This window comes from Schistocerca gregaria, chromosome 10 (genome assembly GCF_023897955.1).
Source record: "Schistocerca gregaria isolate iqSchGreg1 chromosome 10, iqSchGreg1.2, whole genome shotgun sequence".
NCBI lineage: Eukaryota > Metazoa > Arthropoda > Insecta > Orthoptera > Acrididae > Schistocerca > Schistocerca gregaria.
Genome location: NC_064929.1, coordinates 120,371,463 through 120,394,319, shown reverse-complemented (window position 1 = coordinate 120,394,319; position 22,857 = coordinate 120,371,463). Strand labels below are relative to the sequence as shown.

At 47.5% G+C, this 22,857-nt stretch overlaps 1 protein-coding gene across 2 annotated transcripts in view; it reads left to right on the top strand.

Moving 5' to 3' along the window:
- Window positions 1-22,857, top strand: part of LOC126293404 (aminomethyltransferase, mitochondrial) — a 168,492-nt gene that overhangs the window by 103,619 nt on the left and 42,016 nt on the right. For both annotated transcript variants that reach the window (XM_049986617.1, XM_049986616.1), the window contains 2 exons: window positions 5,163-5,494; window positions 19,845-20,063. In XM_049986617.1, the coding sequence (XP_049842574.1) occupies window positions 5,174-5,494; window positions 19,845-20,063 (540 nt within the window). In that variant the 5' untranslated portion in view covers window positions 5,163-5,173. The remainder of the gene's footprint in view (window positions 1-5,162; window positions 5,495-19,844; window positions 20,064-22,857) is intronic.

The window sequence follows — 22,857 nt, the reverse complement described above, 5'->3', positions numbered from 1 at the left end:
TCGTGCAGCCATGTCTCGATACCTGAGACGACAGATTCGGGACGTTTGCAAGACAACAACCATCTGCACGAACAGTTCGACGACGTTTGCAGCAAAATGGATTATCAGCTCGGAGACCATGGCTGTGGTTACCCTTGACGCTGCGTCACAGACAGGAGCGCCTGCGATGGTGTACTCAGCGACGAACCTGGGTAAACGAACGGCAAAACATCATTTTTTCGGATCGATCCAGGTTCTGTTTACAGCATCATGCTGGTCGCAGCCGTGTTTGGCGACATCGCGGTGAACGGACATTGGAAGCATGTATTCGTCATCGCCATGCTGGCGTATCACCTGGCGTGATGGTATAGGGAGCCATTGGTTACACGTGTTGGTCACCTCTTGTTAGCACTGACGGCACTTTGAACAGTGGGCGTTACATTTCAGATATGTTACGACCCGTGGCGGTACCCTTCATGCGATCCTTGGGAAACCCTACATTTCTGCAGGATAATGCACGACCGCATGTTGCAGGTCCTGTACGGGCCTTTCTGGATACAGAAGATGTTCGACTGCTGCCCTGGCCAGCATATTCTCCAGGTCTCTCACCAATTGAAAACGTCTGGTCAATGGTGGCCGAGCAACTGGCTGGTCACAATACGCCAGTCACTACTCTTGATGAACTGTGGTATCGTGTTGAAGCTGCATGGGCACCTGTACCTGTACACGCCAACCAAGCTCTGTTTGACTCGATGCCCAGGCGTATCAAGGCCGTTGTTACGGCCAGAGGTGGTTGTTCTGGGTACTGATTTCTCAGGATTATGCACCCAGATTGCATGAAAATGTAATCCCATGTCAGTCCTAGTATAATATATTTGTGCAATGGATACCCGTTAATCATCTGCATTTCTTCTTGGTGTAGCAATTTTGATGGCCAGTAGTGTATATGACTGACAGGTGACACGTACATATGCATCCTATCTCGTCACCTGCTTCCATTCTTGCCCATTGTGCATTTCGACGAACCAGGGCAATTCCAGCAGGACAATGCGACACCCCACACGCTACACAATGGAATACTCTTCTGAGTTTGAATACTTCCGCTGGGCACCAAACTCCCCACAGATAACGTTACTGAGCATACGTAGAATGTCTTGCAACGACGTGTTGAGAAGAGATCACCCACTCGTACGCTTAGGGGTTTATGGACAGCCCTGCAGGATTCATACTGTCAGTTCTCTCCAGGAGTACTTCAGACATTAGTTGAGTCCATGTCACGTCATGTTGCGGCCCATTTGCGCGCTCACTAGGACCCTACACCATATTAGGCAGGTGTGCCAGTTTCTTTGGCTCTTCAGTGTACCTTGGCGCACAAGTTTCTACAGGAGCGAACTATGGTGGACGACGCTCCGCTGTCCCGCTGTTGCGGGCAGCGACAGAAACAGCAAACAGCGCTCTCTCAGCTGTTAGCCGGCAGCCAGATACTGGTGGGGGACCCAGACACAGGTTCGGCTTGCCACTGTGTGTTTGCCGGCTGGCCGCCGCCCCCCTTCCCATTAACGATCCATTAAGGCCTTCCCCCCCCCCTCCCCCCCCCCACCAGCGTGGAGCCGCGCTGGAATTTACAGTCCGAGCGCGTGTCTCCAGGCCAGGCCTCCAGCTGGAAAGGGTCTGCGTCACACTGTAGCGGGCTGTGGGGGGAGGGGGGATCTCCTGTCCGCTGCTGCCGCGCCGGGAAGCTCAGAGACGCGGAAAGTTCTGCACTCAGTGACCGAAAGCACTGCGGGCGACGCTCGCTGCGTCATACAAAAGCTGTGTTCACACGAAGCGTTTCCCTCCGTGCAGCTTATAGAACAATAAGTAAATGGAATGTTTCTTTTCATAGCTAAGCGTTACTTACTCGTTCTGTGGCGTTGTGAAAAAGCACGCACTGAAGAACCAGAGAAGCTGGTACACCTGGCTAATATCGTGTAGGGTCCCCGAGAGCACGCAGAACTGCCGTAGCACAACGTGTCATGGACTCGACTAATACAGGGTGTCGCGCGGAAACGGGAAATATATAAAATAACGTCATTTCCATGAATAAATTCATAAAACTAGTAATTTATTAACGAAAGTGAATGTATTCAGTAGGTCTTTACATTCAAAATGTCCAAAAGTGTCTCTTTACTTTTTAAAGATGACATCGGAAAGATGTGTTCCCATTCGGCGTTCACACTCTTTCTCCGATTTACTCTCAAACCATACTGTGTGCTCATTAGACTGTTCATTCCGTTCATTGATATCCTATCACCTTGTATTTTAATTTCACTCCTGAACCTTTCTTTTATTTCCATCATTGTTTCCTCGATGTACAGATTGGAGAGTAGGGACGAAAGGCTACAGCCTTGTCTTACTCCCTTCTTAATACGGGCACTTCGTTCTTGATCGTCCACTCTTATTATTCCCTCTTGGTTGTTGTACATATTGTATATTACCCGTCTCTCCCTGTAGCTTACCCCTACTTTTTTCAGAATCTTCAACAGCTTGCACCATTTTATATTGTCGAACGCTTTTTCCAGGTCGACAAATCCTATGAACGTGTCTTGATTTTTCTTTAGCCTTGCTTCCATTATTAACCGTAACGTCAGAATTGCCTCTCTCGTGCCTTTACTTTTCCTAAAGCCAAACTGATCGTTAGCTAGCGCATTCTCAATTTTCTTTTCCATTCTTCTGTATATTATTCTTGTAAGCAGCTTCGATGCATGAGCTGTTAAGCTGATTGTGCGATAATTCTCGCACTTGTCAGCTCTTTCCGTCTTCGGAATTGTGTGGATGATGCTTTTCCGAAAGTCAGATGGTATGTCGCCAGATTCATATATTCTACACACCAACGTGAATGGTCGTTTTGTTACCACTTCCCCTAATGATTTTAGAAATTATGATGGAATGTTATCCATCCCTTCTGCCTTATTTGACCGTAAGTCCTCCAAAGCTCTTTTAAATTCCGATTCTTATACTGGATCCCCTATCTCTTCTAAATCGACTCCTGTTTCTTCTTCTATCACACAGACAAATCTTCACCCTCATAGAGGCTTTCAATGTATTCTTTCCACCTATCTGCTCTCTCCTCAGTGGAATTCCCGTTGCACTCTTAATGTTACCACCGTTGCTTTGAATGTCACCAAAGGATGTTTTGACTTTCCTGTATGCTGAATCTGTCCTTCCGACAATCATATCTTTTTCGATGTCTTCACATTTTTCCTGTAGCCATTTCGTCTTAGCTTCCCTGCACTTCCTATTTATTTCATTCCTCAGCGACTTGTATTTCTGTATTCCTGATTTTCCCGGAACATGTTTGTACTTCCTCCTTTCATCAATCAACTGAAGTATTTCTTCTGTTACCCACGATTTCTTCGCAGGTACCTTCTTTGCACCTATGTTTTCCTTCCCAACTTCTGTGATGGCCCTTTTTAGATATATCCATTCCTCTTCAACTGTGTTGCCTACTGCGCTATTCCTTATTGCTGTATTTATAGCGTTAGAGAACTTCAAACGTATCTCGTCATTCCTTAGAACTTCCGTATCCCACTTCTTTGCGTATTGATTCTTCCTGACTAATGCCTTCAGTCTGCTCTTCATCACTACTATATTGTGACCTGAGTCTATATCTGCTCCTGGGTACGCCTTACAATCCAGTATCTGATTTCGGAATCTCTGTCTGACCATGATGTAATCTAATTGAAATCTTCCCGTATCTCCCGGCCTTTTCCAAGTATACCTCCTCCTCTTGTGATTCTTGAACAGGGTATTCGCTATTACTAGCTGAAACTTGTTACAGAACTCAATTAGTCTTTCTCCTCTTTCATTCCTTGTCCCAAGCCCATATTCTCCTGTAACCTTTTCTTCAACTCCTTCCCCTACAACTGCATTCCAGTCGCCCATGACTATTATATTTTCGTCCCCCTTTACATACTGCATTACCCTTTCTATATCCTCATACACTTTCTGTATCTGTTCATCTTCAGCTTGCGACGTCGGCATGTATACCTGAACTATCGTTGTCGGTGTTGGTCTGCTGTCGATTCTGATTAGAACAACCCAGTCACTGAACTGTTCACAGTAACACACCCTCTGCTCTACCTTCCTATTCATAACGAATCCTACACCTGTTATACCATTTTCTGCTGCTGTTGATATTACCCGATACTCATCTGACCAGAAATCCTTGTCTTCCTTCCACTTCACTTCACTGACCCCTACTATATCTAGATTGAGCCTTTGCATTTCCCTTTTCAGATTTTCTAGTTTTCCTACCACGTTCAAGCTTCTGACATTCCACGCCCCGACTCGTAGAACATTATCCTTTCGTTGATTATTCAATCTTTTTCTCATGGTAACCTCCCCCTTGGCAGTCCCCTCCCGGAGTTCCGAATGGTGGACTATTCCGGAATCTTTTGCCAATGGAAGAGATCATCATGACACTTCTTCAACTACAGGCCACATGTCCTGTGGATACACATTAGGTGTCTTTAATGCAGTGGTTTCCATTGCCTTCTGCATCCTCATGTCGTTGATCATTGCTGATTCTTCCGCCTTTAGGGGCAATTTCCCACCCCTAGGACAAGTGAGTGCCCTGAACCTCTATCCGCTCCTCCGCCCTCTTTGACAAGGCCGTTGGCAGAGTGAGGCTGACTTCTTATGCCGGAAGTCTTCGGCCGGCAATGTTAACTATTATCAAATTTTAGGCAGTGGCAGGGATCGAACCCAGGACCGCGGACGTTTTGATTACGAATCAAAGACGCTACCCCTAGACCACGGGTACCTCTCTGCCTACGTCATTCCGTGATGTATTCAGTTTTCAAATTTACACTGACTTTTTGGTCACCCGGTAGTTCCTGCTCTGTGTCACTGTCTGCATCTGCCACCTGTGGAGTATGGTCTGATGGTGGTATAAAACAGCTTTAAAGCGGTCACGATTTTTAAATAAACGTGTTTATGCAATCAACACTGCTTTTTAACTGTTGTTAAACTTCTGGAAATGTCCAGGGCAGCTCAGGACAAAATTTCAGGGACAAAAAAGGTACATGGAAGACGTAACCTGAGCAACAATATCTTTCGTCAAAATATTCATTTGGGTGATCAGTCTACTGTGAGCTATTGTGAGGGATAGACTACAGTGGTGGGCCTCCTGGGTGTTGCAGACGCCCCGACGATGCCTAGCGCCGTGCGCTGGGCGCTGCTCCACCGGCAGGTGTCGGCGCTGTCCGCCCCCGCCCCCGCCGCCGCCTCCGGCGCCGCCCCCGCCAGGAGGCGCTTCTGCATCATCACGCCGACGCCGCCCCTGCCGCGCGCGGCGCCGCCCCCGCGGCCCACGGCGCTGCTGGAGCTGCACCGCTCGCTGGGAGCGCGCCTCGTCGACTTCGCGGGGTTCCTGCTGCCCGTCTCGTACCGCGACCACCCGGACCCCGCCGCCCACCTGCACACCAGGCGTCACTGCTCGCTGTTCGATGTCTCCCACATGATGCAGACCGAGGTGAGCTACAGAATGCTACTTTGTGTTTTGTCTGTTTACACTGATGCTCGTACCGTGACCACCTGGAGCCCCCACCTTCCCCTCCCGCCCGCGCACTGGCACAGCTTACTGTTCGGGATTTCCCACATGATGGAGACCAAAGTGAGTCATGGAAACCACAGCGTGCATTGTCTGTTTACACTGATGCTCGTACCACAACCACACGGAACACCCCCCCCCCCCCCTCCCCGTCCACTGGCACAGCTTACTGTCTGAGATCTCCGACATGTTGCAGACAGAAGTGAGTCACAGAACACCAGAGTTTGCATTGTCTGTTCACACTGATGCTCATACCACAATCACCCAGACTCTGCACACCGGGCGCCATTGCTTGCTGTTCGTCTCCCACATGATGCACCCATAGGTGAGTCACAGAATGCGACTGTGTGTCTAGTTGATTGCACTGATACTCGTACAATATCCACACATACCCCTGCCAATCTGCAAAGCAGGGGCCACTGCTCGCTGTTTGACGTCTTCCATGTGATGCAGACTGAGGTGAGTAACAGAATGCTACTTTGTGTCTTGTCTGTTTACACTGATGACCGTACTGTGACCACCTGGACCCCACTGCCACCTGCACATGAGGCACCACTGCACACTCTTTGACATCTCCCACATGATGCAGACTGAGGTGAATCGTGGAACGCCACTGTTTGTCTTGTCTGTTTATACTGATGTACTTGCTGTGACCATCTGAACTTCACCATCCACCTGCACACCAGGCACCATTGCTCGCTTGACGTTTCCCACACGATGCAGACTGAGGTGAGTCACAAAACGCTGCTGTGTGTCTTGTCTGTTTACACTGATCCTCGTACTGTGACCACCTCGACCCTACCACCACTTGCACATGAGGCACCAAGGCACACTCTTTGATATCTCCTACATGATGCAGATGGAGGTGAATCGCGAAACGCCATTGTTTGTCTTGTCTGTTTATGCTGATCTTCTTGCTGTGACCATACGAACCTCACCGTCCACCTGCACACCAGTCGCCATTGCTCGCTGTTCTATGAATCCCACATGATGCAGACTGAGTCACACTATGCTGCTGTGTGTTTTGTCTGTTTACACTGATGCTCGTACCGCAACCACATGGACGTGCCCTCCCACTGGCACAGCTTACTGTTCGAGATCTCCTACATGATGCATACCGAAGTGAGTCACAGAACACCACAGTGTGCATTGTCTGTTTACACTGATGCTCGTACCGTGACCACCTGGATCCCCCCTCCCAGCCTGCCCGCCCACCCACTGGCACAGCTTACTGTTCGCGATCTCCCACATGATGGAGACCAAAGTAAGTCATGGAAGACCAGAGCGTGCATTGTCTGTTTACACTTATGCACGTACCACAACCACACGGATCCTACCCCACCCCGCCCACTGGCACAGGTTACTCTCTGAGATCTCCCACATGATGCAGACAGAAGTGAGTTACAGAACACCAGAGTGTGCATTGTCTGTTTACACTGATGTTCATACCACAGTCACCCAGACTCTTCACACCGGGCCCCATTGCTCGCTGTTTGTGTCCCACATGATGCATCCATAGGTGAGTCACAGAATGCGACTGTGTGTCTAGTTGATTGCACTAATACTCGTACCATATCCACACATACCCCTGCCAATCTGCAGACCAGGGGCCGCTGCTCGATGTTTGATGTCTTCCACATGATGCAGACCAAAGTGAGTAATGGAACACTACAATGTGGTTGTCTCTTTACACTGATGCTCGTACCACACTCACTCAGACCCTGCACACCGGCCGCCATTGCTCGCTGTTCAACGTCTCCCACATGATGCTGACTGAGGTGAGTCACATAACGCGACTGTTGTCTTTTCTGTTTACACTGCTGCTCGTACCACAACCACATGTACATGCCCGCCCACTGGCACAGCTCACTGTTCGAGACCTCCTACATGATGCAGACTGAAGTGAATCACGGAACACCACAATGTGCATTGTCTGTTTACACTGATGCTCGTACCACACTCGCTCAGACCCTGCACACCGCACCCCTTTGCTCGCTGTTCAGCGTCTCCCACATGATGCAGACCGAGGTGAGTCACAGAATGCTACTTTGTGTCTTGTCTGTTTACACTGATGCTCGTGCTGTGACCACCTGGATCCTGCTGCCACTTGCACGTGAGGCGCCACTGCACACTGTTTGACATCTCCCACGCAGACCGAGGTGAATGGTGAAAGCCAGGTGTCTGGATACTTTTGATCATATAGTGTATGTGCCACTCATAGTTTCATGACTCACTGAATGGGCAAGCCTACGACCTCCACCTTATGTGACGAAGCCTTGACATGTATAATCTTCTCCCCTACTCGTGATTTTAGCGTCCTTCAATTGCTTTCCACATATTCTCACGACAGTAGCATGCAAACAGCCTACCAGCGCCCTCCACAGTGGTTGAGTGAACAGCAGGCCGACTTGTCATGCCGGAGGGGCTGGTTTCGATTCCGGGCTGGGCTCGAGTTTTTCTCCACTCAGGGATTGGATGTTTGTGTCGTCACCATCCTCATTTTATCCTCATCGACAGGCAAGTCGCCGAAGTGGCGTCACCTCAAAACGCGAACGGGTGTCCCTGACGGGAGGCCCTCACCATACGTTATTTCTTTTCAGCTTACCAGCTTCGCCATTTTCGAGGTGCTCGTTCACAAGCGCCAGGGCACGGCAATGTGCCCCAGTCAAACTAGTTTATGTCAGCTATATTTCCCATTTTTAGCCCATATCGTCGCTAGAATGAATAGCGATTCATCTCTACTTCCTGACACAAACGGTAGGAAACTGTAAGTGAGAGAATAAGAAGCGGAAAAGGTGAATATGGACATACGGCTGGAAATTAATTTCGAGGAAGATGCTGCCACTTGAAGATGGTCTGCGATGGTGACCCTGCCATCAGCACCAGGCAGGTAGCGCATCAGCAAGGGGTAAGCCAGGCGAGTGTCTGGAAGGTTCCCCTTGACAGCTGCTATTATTTGTGTCGCTTGGATGCAGGCCTTATTAGCTACGCACTTGCCTCCACAGCAACAGTTTTGTCGCTGGTTCGTCACACAGGCCACCATGCTGCTGGGGTTTCTCTTATCCGTCGTATCCACAGATGAGGCTACCTTTGTGAGAAGCGGTGTCACCAAGCTACACGACACTCATCTATGGATTATGAAGAATCACTGCAGTGTGGTGGCAGCGAACAGTCAACACCAGGTCAGCATCGGTGTGGGTGGGGATTATTGATAATTGCCTTGTGGGACTGGTGATCCTTCCCAAAAGCCTCACAGCTGAGGTACATCTGCACTTCCTCCTGGTGACACTGTGTCTCATGCTGCAAGACATGACTTTGACTGTGTGCTGCATGGTGATACTACAACTCACTGCCCTCTTGAGCGTGAAGGCAGAAAACTGCCACATTCTCACTTGTCTGATGTGCCCTCGTGTGTGATTTCAACCATTATAATATACACTGTCAAAGGTCTTTTATCTCCACCTTCATGTGAGCGTGTCTCCATGGGAACGTGTTGGTGTTCACATAGATGACGTTTCTTTACTCCTGAGCCTCTGAGGTTGGGAAGGGAGTGAGACAGGGTTGTAGCCTGTCCCCGATCTTATTCAACCTGTATATTGAGCAAGCAGTTAAGGAAACAAAAGAAAAATTTGGAGTAGGTATTAAAATCCATGGAGAAGAAATAAAAACGTTGAGGTTCACCGATGGCATTGTAATTCTGTCAGAGACAGCAAAGGACTTGGAAGAGCAATTGAACGGAATGGACAGTGTCTCGAAAGGAGCGTATAACATGAAAACCAACAAAAGCAAAACAAGGATAATGGAATGTATTCGTATTAAGTCTGGTGATGCTGAGGGAATTAGATTAGGAATGAGACACTTAAAGTAGTAAAGGAGTTTTGCTTTTGGGGAGCAAAATAACTGATGATGGTCGAAGTAGAGAGGCTATAAAATGTTGACTTGCAATGGCAAGGAAAGCGTTTCTGAAGAAGAGAAATTTGTTAACATCTAGTATAGATTTAAGTGTCAGGAAGTCGTTTCTGAAAGTATTTGTAAGGAGTGTAGCCATGTATGTAAGTGAAACATGGCCGATAAATAGTTTAGACAAGAAGAGAATAGAAGCTTTAGAAATGAGGTGCTACAGAAGAATGCTGAAGATTAAATGCGTATATCACATAACTAATGAGGAGGTATTGAATAGAGTGAGGAGTTTGTGGCACAATTTGACCAGAAGAAGGTATCGGTTGGTAGGACATGATCTGAGGAATCAAGGAATCACAAATTTAGCATTGGAAGGCAGCGTGGAGGGTAAAAATCGTAGAGGGAGACCAAGAGATGAATACACTAAGCAGATTCAGAAGTATGTAGGTTGCAGTGAGTACTGGGAGATGAAGAAGATTGTACAGGATAGAGTAGCATGGAGAGCTGCATCAAACCAGTCTCAGGTCTGAAGACCACAACAACAACAACAACAACAACAACAGCCTCTGGGGAAACGTGTACTGCAGGTTATAAACTTGTAGCAAAATCACTTCGCACACTTTCCTCAAAGAATCAGTTGCCACAAAAACCAGCATTCAAGCTATCGTTGGTAATAGTGTTTTGCCATACCAAAGTATTTGTTTACGCCAACGGCCTTGCGGCAATGGTAATACCGGTTTCTGTCAGTTCGCCGAAGTTAAGCGCTGTCGGCTGTGCTAGCACTGGGATGAGTGACCATCTGGTCTGCCGAGCGCTGTTGGCGAACTGAGGAGCTACTTGACTGTGAAGTAGCACCTCCGGTCTCGGAAACTGACATACGGTCAGGAGAGCGGTGTGCTGACCACATGCCTCTCCTTATCTGCAGCCAGTAATGCCTGTGGGCTGAGGATGACAAGGCAGCCGGTCGGTAACGTTGGGCCTTCATGGCCTGTTCGAGCTGGGTTAGTTGGTTAGTTTAGTCTATTTGTTTACTGGGGTCGCAGAGAGCAAGAGTATTTATGGCGGTTTTACACAACAGGGTGGCAACAAGAGAGTAATGATACTTTTTTCAATGAACGTTTCCTGTGTTCCTCAAAGGTCTCACTAAATTGTTGTATATTGTGTATATTCCTCCTGGTCGACATAGTTTATTGATGCTGAGACTGACAGAACAAACAGGCAGTCCCTTTGTTCGATGAATACTGGCTAGCCAGAAGCAAAGTCCAGAGATTAGCAATGTCTCTGTAAGCGCGCGCAGACATTCCAGGTAGCGATCCAAACCGCTGCGGTGGCTACCGACCGAGTTCTGACTGATGAGTTGCTAAGAGCTGGCACACGAACTGGCCCAGAGCTTTGATGTACCGAAATGCCTGCGTGTTGGCTTTGTAGGGTAATTATTTGTGGGAAAAAGATTCGGAAATGATCGGGGAAATATTATTTCAAAGGGTTAAACGATTTTTTAAAATTCTGGAATATATTTTTAGGCAAAGGAGGGGTTTCGGCTATCCAGTCACCGTAGCTAACGAAGAAAAATTGAAAAATAAGATTTCGATGAGAATACACAAATATAAAAAATTTAAATGTTTGTATGTCCCTCTTTGAAATAATATTTTACTCTTCTTCAATGCTGTGGTGACACATTGGTGTTTTCCTCCATTATTGCTGGTATCCTTGCAGGTCCTGTCATGGTCGCCATTTGTAGGGTAATTTATTGTGGGGAAAAGGATTTGCAAAGGACCAGGGAAATATTATTTAAAAGGGGTAAAAGATTTTTTAAGATTATTCTGGATATATTATCGGACAAAGGAGGGGTTTCAGCTATCCAGTTACTATAGCTAATGAAGAAAAAAATAGAACAATAAGATTTCAATAAGAATAGATAAATATTTAAAATGTTCTTATGTCTGTTTCTGAAATAATCTTTATTATACCTCTTCAACGCTCCAATGACACGTTGGTGTTTCCCTCCATTATTGCTGGTGGCCTTGCAGGTCTTCAGAATCGCCCGAGCACAACGATGTACTTTTAATGACTAATAAATAAATACTCAAGCAACTTTTTAAAGCTGGCCTGAATAAATTTTGACACACAACGTTTATGTACTACATTCTACTCAGGCGTAGACATGTGTCTAGTCTCTTTTGGATGTCAAGACAGACAGACAGGCAGCTACTAACTAATTAGAGCGCGCTTGATTGCGCTTGACTGGCCTCGCTATCTTTCATCGTTGTCACAGATAGTATGCCCATCTAGCAGTCAGAGGGCGCGTCTTTCAGTCAACTTAAAAATTAACGCCACAGCTTGCACCGCCCTATATAGCGAGGGCGCGGAGGAATTCGAGTCGCTATAGTCCCGCACACTTGGCACGGCGGAGAAAATAAGTCCTTGACACGGAGAACCTCTGGTGGCGCTTTTCCTGCTGTCTGCAGTCATCGAGATCGACGCCGTCCTCGAAGGTAACGCCTTGTACATATTTAACACTGTGATGGAGCAATGTGTGAGGGGTTGCCGTTAGTTGTAGGCGAACGTCGTGTATAGCTCGTGCAGGATACGGTGGTCGATACGCACCCACCTGTTTTCGTCCAAAGCCCTGGGCGAGTTCATTCGTTTGTTTGGAAGGGAAGGCCGAGAAGTGTTGAGCAACTTTCGGCTGGTCAGCGATGATAGAATTGAGGCGTGCCCGCTGCAGTCTTTCGCAAATGATTTTACAAAAACTATTCGGTAAAAAAATTTAGTTATTGCTTTACTTACAGCTTTGTATGTCAGGTTCCTGATGATTGACCCATCATTTCGTTAATGGTCATAGGTATTGTGATATTTACGTGAAGGTAAGACATTACACAAAATTCTAAAAGCCGTGCGGTTATAGACGCTACAGTCTGGAGCCGAGCGACCGCTACGGTCGCAGGTTGGAATCCTGCCTCGGGCATGGATGTGTGTGATGTCCTTAGGTTAGATAGGTTTAATTAGTTCTAAGTTCTAGGCGACTGATGGCCTCAGAAGTTAAGTCCCATAGTGCTCCGAGCCATTTTTTTTGAAATTCGAAAAAAGGTGCAATGAAAAGCAGAGGTCGCTATGATTTTGTTTCTGGCGCATATTACATGGGTAGATGTCTCCTTAGAAAAATTAATCAATTACTGTACTGGTAAACCCCTTACGTTATTTGATTTTCAAACAGATAAGCAAAACTGAACGCACTCTGACATTTCTCTCTGTACTTATTCTGATCATCACTAAACTGACACACAATATTTTTAGCGCAACGCAATCTGACTTTCAATTATCCCTCCAAAAGAATGGCCTGACTAACAATAACCTATACCTTTCATGAATCACTTACCTCAAAAAAATCTTCGTTACACGAACAACTGCAATTCAGCGAGAGCTAATACTGACAGCTAAATAAAAGATTCTAACTACTGAAGGCACTAAGTACTGATAGGCATAGTTAGCAAATGAAAGATTTTGATAGAGAACAAACTATGTATTTACCTTAATAATGTTCCAAAGTCATTATACACTCCTGGAAATGGAAAAAAGAACACATTGACACCGGTGTGTCAGACCCACCATAATTGCTCCGGACACTGCGAGAGGGCTGTACAAGCAATGATCACACGCACGGCACAGCGGACACACCAGGAACCGCGGTGTTGGCCGTCGAATGGCGCTAGCTGCGCAGCATTTGTGCACCGCCGCCGTCAGTGTCAGCCAGTTTGCCGTGGCATACGGAGCTCCATCGCAGTCTTTAACACTGGTAGCATGCTGCGACAGCTTGGACGTGAACCGTATGTGCAGTTGACGGACTTTGAGCGAGGGCGTATAGTGGGCATGCGGGAGGCCGGGTGGACGTACCGCTGAATTGCTCAACACGTGGGGCGTGAGGTCTCCACAGTACATCGATGTTGTCACCAGTGGTCGGCGGAAGGTGCACGTGCCCGTCGACCTGGGACCGGACCGCAGCGACGCACGGATGCACGCCAAGACCGTAGGATCTTACGCAGTGCCGTAGGGGACCGCACCGCCACTTCCCAGCAAATTAGGGACACTGTTGCTCCTGGGGTATCGGCGAGGACCATTCGCAACCGTCTCCATGAAGATGGGCTACGGTCCCGCACACCGTTAGGCCGTCTTCCGCTCACGCCCCAACATCGTGCATCCCCCTTTCAGTGGTGTCGCGACTGGCGTGAATGGAGGGACGAATGGAGACGTGTCGTCTTTAGCGATGAGAGTCGCTTCTGCCTTGGTGCCAATGATGGTCGTATGCGTGTTTGGCGCCGTGCAGGTGAGCGCCACAATCAGGACTGCATACGACCGAGGCACACAGGGCCAACACCCGCCATCATGTTGTGGGGAGCGATCTCCTACACTGGCCGTACACCTCTGGTGATCGTCGAGGGGACACTGAATAGTGCGCGGTACATCCAAACCGTCATCGAACCCATCGTTCTACCATTCCTAGACCGGCAAGGGAACTTGCTGTTCCAACAGGACAATGCTGGTCCGCATGTATCCCGTGCCACCCAACGTGCTCTAGAAGGTGTAAGTCAACTACCCTGGCCAGCAAGATCTCCGGATCTGTCCCCCATTGAGCATGTTTGGGAATGGATGAAGCGTCGTCTCACGCGGTCTGCACGTCCAGCACGAACGCTGGTCCAACTGAGGCGCCAGGTGGAAATGGCATGGCAAGCCGTTCCACAGGACTACATCCAGCATCTCTACGATCGTCTCCATGGGAGAATAGCAGCCTGCATTGCTGCGAAAGGTGGATATACACTGTACTAGTGCCGACATTGTGCATGCTCTGTTGCCTGTGTCTATGTGCCTGTGGTTCTGTCATTGTGATCATGTGATGTATCTGATCCCAGGAATGTGTCAATAAAGTTTCCCCTTCCTGGGGCAATGAATTCACGGTGTTCTTATTTCAATTTCCAGGAGTGTAAATATATCAGTTCATGACATCCGCTCTCAAAACTCCGCCATCTCACTCCCCACATCCACCACTGCTGGCGGCTCACCTCCAACTGCACAACGCTACGCGCTGTTCACATCCAACTGCTCAACACTACAATAGCGAATATTCCAAAAATGCCAACCAGGCACAGACTGCACACAGCACAGCCAGTGATTTCCATACAGAGCGCTACGTGACGTTACCAACATAAAAACCTAAACAGCCTACTTACACTATCTACCAGTCACCAATCTTGAGAAAATTGATGTGATGTAGCACACTTATTTGCGGTCACGCCGCGCCAGGAATGAAGCCAGAGTGTAATATCCATAACACTCCTTATATTTAGTAAACTGTTTCAGACATTGAAGTGAAGATTGAGCAAATAATAGCACGCAATGAGGAGAGTATTTTACCATATTGTTTTTATGTAAAACTTCATTACCTACCATGTTATTCCAATAACTACAGCTTTTTCGAGAAACGCTATGGGTTTTGGAACTACATATGTGAGGACATTACAAGGTTTTCTGTACCGAGGATGTGCTTTTTCTTAAGCTACTGACTTTACTTTTCCTCAGCTCCTCACTAAATAAAGTAATAAACAACTGTTTCAGAATTGTCTCTCAACTGCGTCTGCACAACACGTTAATGAGGTGATACAGTGTAAAATCCTCTGTGTTTTGTTAACAGAGGCAAATTTTGATATGGAAAAAAGATAAAAGTGTAGGTTTTACTCAAAGTTCGCTACTCATGACGCTTCTCTGAAAGTTTCAAATGGTTAATAAGCTGTTGTTGTTGTTGTTGTGGTCTTCAGTCCTGAGAATGGTTTGATGCAGCTCTCCATGCTACTCTATCCTGTGCAAGCTTCTTCATGTCCAAGTAATTACTGCAACGTACATCCTTCTGAATCTGCTTAGTGTATTCATCTCTTGGTCTCCCTCTACGATTTTTACCCTCCACGTTGCCCTCCAGTACTAAGTTGGTCATCCCTTGATGCCTCAGAACATGTTCTACCAACTGATCCCTTCTTCTAGTCAAGCTGTTCCACAAACTCCCCTTCTCCCCAATTTTATTCAATACCTCCTGATTAATTATATGATCTACTCATCTAATCTTCAGCATTCTTCTGTATCACCACATTTCGAAAGCTATTCTCTTTCTGTCCAAACAGTTTATCGTCCATGTTTCACTTCCATACATGGCTACACTCCATAGAAATACTTTCAGAAAAGACTTCGTGACACTTAAATCTATACTTGGTGTTAACAAATTTCTCTTCTTCAAAAACGCTTTCCTTGCCATTGCCAGTCTACATTTTATACACTCTCCACTTCGAGCATCATCAGTTATGTTGCTCCCCAAATAGCAAAACTCCTTTACTACTTTAAGTGTCTCATTTCCTAATCTAATTCCCTCAGCATAAATCACTCCATTTTCAGCTTAATTCATTTTAGATAGTAACGAAAGCAGAGGTGACAACAGATCGTTTTGAATGGTCACCATGCAAGTGTGGGCTTGGTCGGGCCCCCTGTAATATGTACAGAAAATGTGAGTATAGGCTTCAGTTTAGACTGGCACTTCCCCTCCAGTGCTCAGCATTTCCCCTACAGCGCTCTGAGCGACCCCCCACCACTGCTGCTCTCCCCATGCTTCCCCAGCCGACTGTGCATCTACCGGCGAAGGCATTTTGCGCTCACTTTACATAGCAGCGAGTATTTCACAATACCACGGGAGAGTAGGAGCGCCAGCCATGTGGTAAGCTTCACAAAAGCCACCACCTTCAACCTCCCTTTTATTGCCAGTTCTCCTGGTTCAGTACTTTTGTCTTCAACTGTTCTCGAGTTAAACTTGTATTCCTATACGTCAATGCTTTCTCTATTTGTCATTCTGCGAACGATTTTTTTTTTCATGTCAGAGAAGACAGCCCCAGTTAAGAGTACGTTGATCTGTACTAATTTCAGAATTCATCTCTTTCATTATTTTCAAAATCCAAAATATTTTATTTATCAGTGATGGGATTACTGCTACCTTCCAAAAAGAAAAAAGAAAAAAAAACGAAAAACTGTCCTAACAAGCCGTGATGACCCAACGGTAAACGACCGACGGCCTTGTATTCCTAATCCCTCACAGACAGTGGCAGTGTTAGCGCAAAGTCACATTCCCGCTGCAGAATAGCATTCCGCAGGATCTTGCTATGGCCGTGGTATAACACCCACGTATGTCTTAGCTTCCCACCGTGTCGCTGGCCGAGGTGGCCAAGCGGTTCTAGGCGCTTTAATCTGGAATCGCGCTACCGCTACGGTCGCAGGTTCGAATCCTGCTTCGGACGTAGATGTGTGTGTGATGTCCTTAGATTAGTTAGGATTAAGTTTTAGGAGACGCCATGTCATCAGGCGACAATTGTTCGTGATTTGTCTGAAGAACTTGCTGGTCGATTCGGGGGAATAATCTGGCAACCCATATCGCCCTACATGGAGCCCATCGTACATTTATAGGACAAACTCGGAAGTCAGTTTGTGCGAAAAATCATGCACCACAGTTATGGACCTATGGTTCAAATGGCTCTGAGCACTATGGGACTTAACTTCTGAGGTCATCAGTGCCCTAGAATTAAGAACTACTTAAACCTAATTAACATAAGGACATCACACACACCCATTCCGGAGGCAGGATTCGAAACTACGACCGTAGCGGTCGCGCCTAGAACCGGTCGGCCATCACTGCTGGATATGGACCTATGGCTCCGTATTTTTGCAGGGCACTCCCAACGACTTGTGCGGTCCATGACATGTTGAGTTGCCGCACTGTCCAGGCAGCAGGCCCGACACAATGTTAAAGAACTATCCAATGGCTTTTGTCACTCCAGTGAAAATATGAGAGTAGCATTGGGGACAGAAGGCTGACTACTGGATGAATCAGGAACTAGAAACATTTTGGTCTTCTGACAATGTAGTCGCATATAAACGAATCTAAAGTCCGCCCGAACAGGCCTTGGAAGGCCCAACGGTATCGACCCACCGCCATTTCATCCTCAGACCACATGCGGCACTGGATACCAATATGGAGGGACAGGTGGTCAGCACGCTGCTCTCCCAGCCGTGTGTCAGTTTACGAGACCTGAGCCGCTACTTCTCAGTCAAGTAGCTCCTCACTCGCATTCGGGAGGACGACGGTTCAATCCCGCGTCCGGCCTTCCTGATATAGGTTTTCCGTGATTTCCCTAAATCGCTCCAGGCAAATGCTGGGATGGTTCCTTTGAAAGGGCACGGCCGACTTCCTTCCCCGTCCTTCCCTAATCCGATGATACCGATGACCCCGCTGTCTGGTCTCCTTCCCCAAAAACAACCAACCGTGTAGCTCCTCAGTTACGTCCCGTAGTGCTCAGAGCCATTTGAACCATTTTTGAACCGTCTGTGTCAGCAGTGAGGCTGGAAGGGGTAATACGAATCACTTGTTGGATACGCAGTTGGTCACTTCCTATAAAAGGCTGGCTACTGGATGAATCAGGAATTAGATACATTTTGGTGTACTGACAGTGTAGTCGCACGTAAATTAACTAAATTGACTCCGCCCGAACAGGTCCTGGAAGGCCCAACGGTACCGTCGGGTCGCCGTGTCGTCCTTAGACAAGATACGTCACCGGATGCCAACATGGAGGGACAGGTGGTCAGCACACTGCTCTCCCAGCCGTGTGTCAGTTTACGAGACCTGAGCCGCTACTTCTCAGTCAAGTAGCTCCTCACTCGCATTCGGGAGGACGACGGTTCAATCCCGTGTCCGGCCTTCCTGATATAGGTTTTCTGTGATTTCCCTAAATCGCTCCAGGCAAATGCCGGGATGGTTCTTGCCAAAGGGCACGGCCGACTTCCTTCCCCGTCCTTCCCTAATCCGATGAGACTGATGACCACGCTGTCTGGTCTCCTTCCCCAAAACCAACCAACCGTGTAGCACCTCAGTTAGTCCCGTAGGGCTCAGAGCCATTTGAACCATTTTTGAACCGTCCGTGTCAGCAGTGAGGCTGGAAGGGGTAATACGAATCACTTGTTGGATACGCAGTTGGTCACTTCCTATAAAAGGCTGGCTACTGGATGAATCAGGAATTAGATACATTTTGGTGTACTGACAGTGTAGTCGCACGTAAATTAACTAAATTGACTCCGCCCGAACAGGTCCTGGAAGGCCCAACGGTACCGTCGGGTCGCCGTGTCGTCCTTAGACAAGATACGTCACCGGATGCCAACATGGAGGGACAGGTGGTCAGCACACTGCTCTCCCAGCCGTGTGTCAGTTTACGAGACCTGAGCCGCTACTTCTCAGTCAAGTAGCTCCTCACTCGCATTCGGGAGGACGACGGTTCAATCCCGTGTCCGGCCTTCCTGATATAGGTTTTCTGTGATTTCCCTAAATCGCTCCAGGCAAATGCCGGGATGGTTCTTGCCAAAGGGCACGGCCGACTTCCTTCCCCGTCCTTCCCTAATCCGATGAGACCGATGACCACGCTGTCTGGTCTCCTTCCCCAAAACCAACCAACCGTGTAGCACCTCAGTTAGTCCCGTAGGGCTCAGAGCCATTTGAACCATTTTTGAACCGTCCGTGTCAGCAGTGAGGCTGGAAGGGGTAATACGAATCACTTGTTGGATACGCAGTTGGTCACTTCCTATAGAAGGCTGGCTACTGGATGAATCAGGAATTAGATACATTTTGGTGTACTGACAGTGTAGTCGCACGTAAATTAACTAAATTGACTCCGCCCGAACAGGTCCTGGAAGGCCCAACGGTACCGTCGGGTCGCCGTGTCGTCCTTAGACAAGATACGTCACCGGATGCCAACATGGAGGGACAGGTGGTCAGCACACTGCTCTCCCAGCCGTGTGTCAGTTTACGAGACCTGAGCCGCTACTTCTCAATCAAGTAGCTCCTCACTCGCATTCGGGAGGACGACGGTTCAATCCCGTATCCGGCCTTCCTGATATAGGTTTTCCGTGATCTCCCTAAATCGCTCCAGGCAAATGCTGGGATGGTTCCTGCCAAAGGGCACGGCCGACTTCCTTCCCCGTCCTTCCTTAATCCGATGAGACCGATGACCACGCTGTCTGGTCTCCTTCCCCAAAACCAACCAACCGTGTAGCACCTCAGTTAGTCCCGTAGGGCTCAGAGCCATTTGAACCATTTTTGAACCGTCCGTGTCAGCAGTCAGGCTGGAAGGGACAATACGAATCACTTGTTGGATACGCAGTTGATCACTTCCTATTTGTTCTCATTGGACAGTTAGTCTGCTTGTCTGTCACCTTCAGATATCGAACTGACAGGTGATGTCCGGCAAGTGAGTGTAGTGTACGGCGCTGTGACGTGGTGTGTTTACGTGTGTGCCTGCAGGTGCGCGGTAGAGACCGTGTGGCGCTGGTGGAGCGCCTGACGCCGGCCGACGTGCAGTCGCTGCCCGACAACGCGGCCGCGCTGTCCGTCTTCACCCACCCACACACTGGGGGCGTCCTGGACGACTTGGTCGTCACGAAGACGGCCCTGGGGTACCTGCACCTCGTCTCCAACGCCGCCCGCCGCAACCATGACCAGCAGCTGCTCAGGGACGCAGAGGTAAACAACAGCCACCACGAAAAAGAAAGCTGTCCACGTGTTGTTGCTATTACCCACAAAGCATACCTGGTGAAGAACTGTACTTGAGAAACAACTTGTTATTCACACTAATACGAGGGTTGGAACTCTAATAGTGGCAACTATTTATTTACAGCACGTACAAAATAGATTATAACTTACCTGTTTCTACGGGTTATTACGTTAAGAGTGGGAATGGAAATGTTTATTCATTGTTAAATTAACGTGAGAAGATTAGGGTCGCCACCGACTCTAACCATACAGCTAATCATAGGTTTGGTCCGAGTCGGAAAACAAATTAATTTGATCACAGACCAAAAACCCATAAAAATACGTACCTCGTGATATCGCTCATTGGGGATGTGGTGTAATTGATAGTATTTCCCGTGCACTGTCCACGGGAATCAACGATTTAAAATAAAATAGCACCTGCATGAACACTGTGCATAAGATCAGCTCCCAGCAACAAACCTGAAACTAAGACTTAATCTAAAGCAATTGTTTTAAAATAAAAGGGGAAACTAATCACTGGACCTGTGTGTAAGGAAACGCGTTGGATGTGCCAACAGGAAAGCTACGAGGTGAGTGCCTTAGGTGCAAAAATGTAACCTCGGAATGCAAGAGAAAATTGTGTATAAAATCATTTATTCCTAAGATATGGATGTGAGGCATGTACACAATTCCTGATAACATTAATTCCTAAAACATTAAAGAAAAGCATCAATACTTAAACCGTTATTATCTACACCTATAATCATTGGTGTGAATCATTCATACAACTGCTGTTGCCTGATAACTGATCGCAATAACTCGTGAAACGGTTCACGTTTCGCAGTACACCCGCGTGGTTTGTGGCGACCCAATTTCTAGGTATCGTGGCCAAGTTGCAACAATATCACATCACACAATCATGAGCAGTTAACTTTCTTTAAAACAAACATGAGACCGGACAGTGATGACGGTAGCCCAAGAATATTTAATGTTCAATCACGTGATCGGCTCCCCGCAGACGAAAGATACATAAAGCAAGGAAAATTTACGAGAAGGCAAAGCTATTAATATTTAGAAAAATGAAAGCTTATACAGGCACAGCTGAAGGCAAACAGACATTCATATAGAAGCGAGTGCTCACTTCTTATCGACACCTTTGTGTGGCGCTCTTCCGGTGGATCCAAGTTTGCTACAGAAATCTACTAAAAGAAAAATGTGCCAAAGTTTTGCATTCCTTGCTGCGACAAGGCAAAGCAATCTTTCAGAGCTGAAAAGCTAGACCAAGAGCTTACAGCTCTCCCATCGCCAACTAACAACGCGCCACGCGGTCAGTCTACCTCATCCTTCTTCGACTGGAGCACAGCTGTGGACGCTTCCCGTACCGGCGGCAGACTGCCTCCCTTTTTCCTCTCCAGCCCCCTCCACGCTCCGCGTGGCCCGGAAAACCCAAAGATACCATTTCCGCCACCAACCTAACGCAGGTGGATTTCTCACCAGTAGCGCAAACCCCTTTGCCTATTTGACCACTACCGGAGTTGGCTATTCTGTACAACTTCTGCTGAATCTGTATAACTATCGCAGACTTTCGAAGCACACTACGCCACCGTCTAGCAACGTGACACACAAACACATTCATTCAATCACACCGCTATGAGAGTTATGAGAAAAGAGAAACAAGGAAAAGAAAGAGAAATGATAGTGAAATTGGGCTACCGGACTAATGAAATGTGGCTACAGGACCTTCTCAAGATACGTGTCTCAAAGTTTTAGTGACCTTCAAAGCAGTCACCAGGACTGTGTATCACCCGTTGCCAGCGATATGGAAGTCATAGCACACTCTTAGCAGTGCCAGTTGAGTTGACAGTTCGATCGGCGCGGTCTATTGCCCGACGAGTTTGCAGTAGTTGTGAAGCGAATGGCGGGAAGTGTTTCCTTCAGTTTGGCCGGCCGCGGTGGTCTCGCGGTTCTAGGCGCGCAGTCCGGAGCCGTGCGACTGCTACAGTCGCAGGTTCGAATCCTGCCTCGGGCATGGATGTGTGTGATGTCCTTAGGTTAGTTAGATTTAAGTAGTTCTAAGTTCTAGGGGACTAATGACCACAGCAGTTGAGTCCCATAGTGCTCAGAGTCATTTGAACCATTTTTTTGTTTCCTTCAGTTTAGAAATCCGATTTAACTCACGAGGGCTTAAGTCACTGGAATGCAGTAGGTGGTACAGCACTTAGCAGCCCCATCAGTAAAACAAATCAGTAACAGCTTGCGCTGTACGCGCTTGTGCACTGTCCTGCAATATTACGGTATACTGATAATTTTTACTTACGGACCGTCTGACAGCAACTGAATAAAACACAATTGTAGTGCCATATGCGTTTCGCCCTTATATTCTGCAAGGCAACATCAGTGGCAGGTTGCGTGGACAAATTGTTATATAATACGCTCCTGTTGCATTTTTTGTGTTGTTGTTGTTCTTATGAATGCCAATTTGCGGTTTTTTTCCCACGTTCCTCAGCACTATGAACTGAAAGCTTGTTTCAATGAAAAAGTGAAAAACATGGCATTGAAACAAGCTTACAGTTCATAGTGCTGTGGAATGTGGGGAAAAAACTGCAAATTGGCATTCATAAGCGGAAGAACAACACCAAGTGTACCTTGAGTACCTCTATCGGTTCTCCCTTCTATTCCAGTCTCGTATTGTTCGTGGAAAGAAGAATTGTCGGTATGCTTCTGCGTGGGCTCTAATCTCTCCGATTTTATCCTCATGGTCTCTTCGCGACATATACGTAGGAGA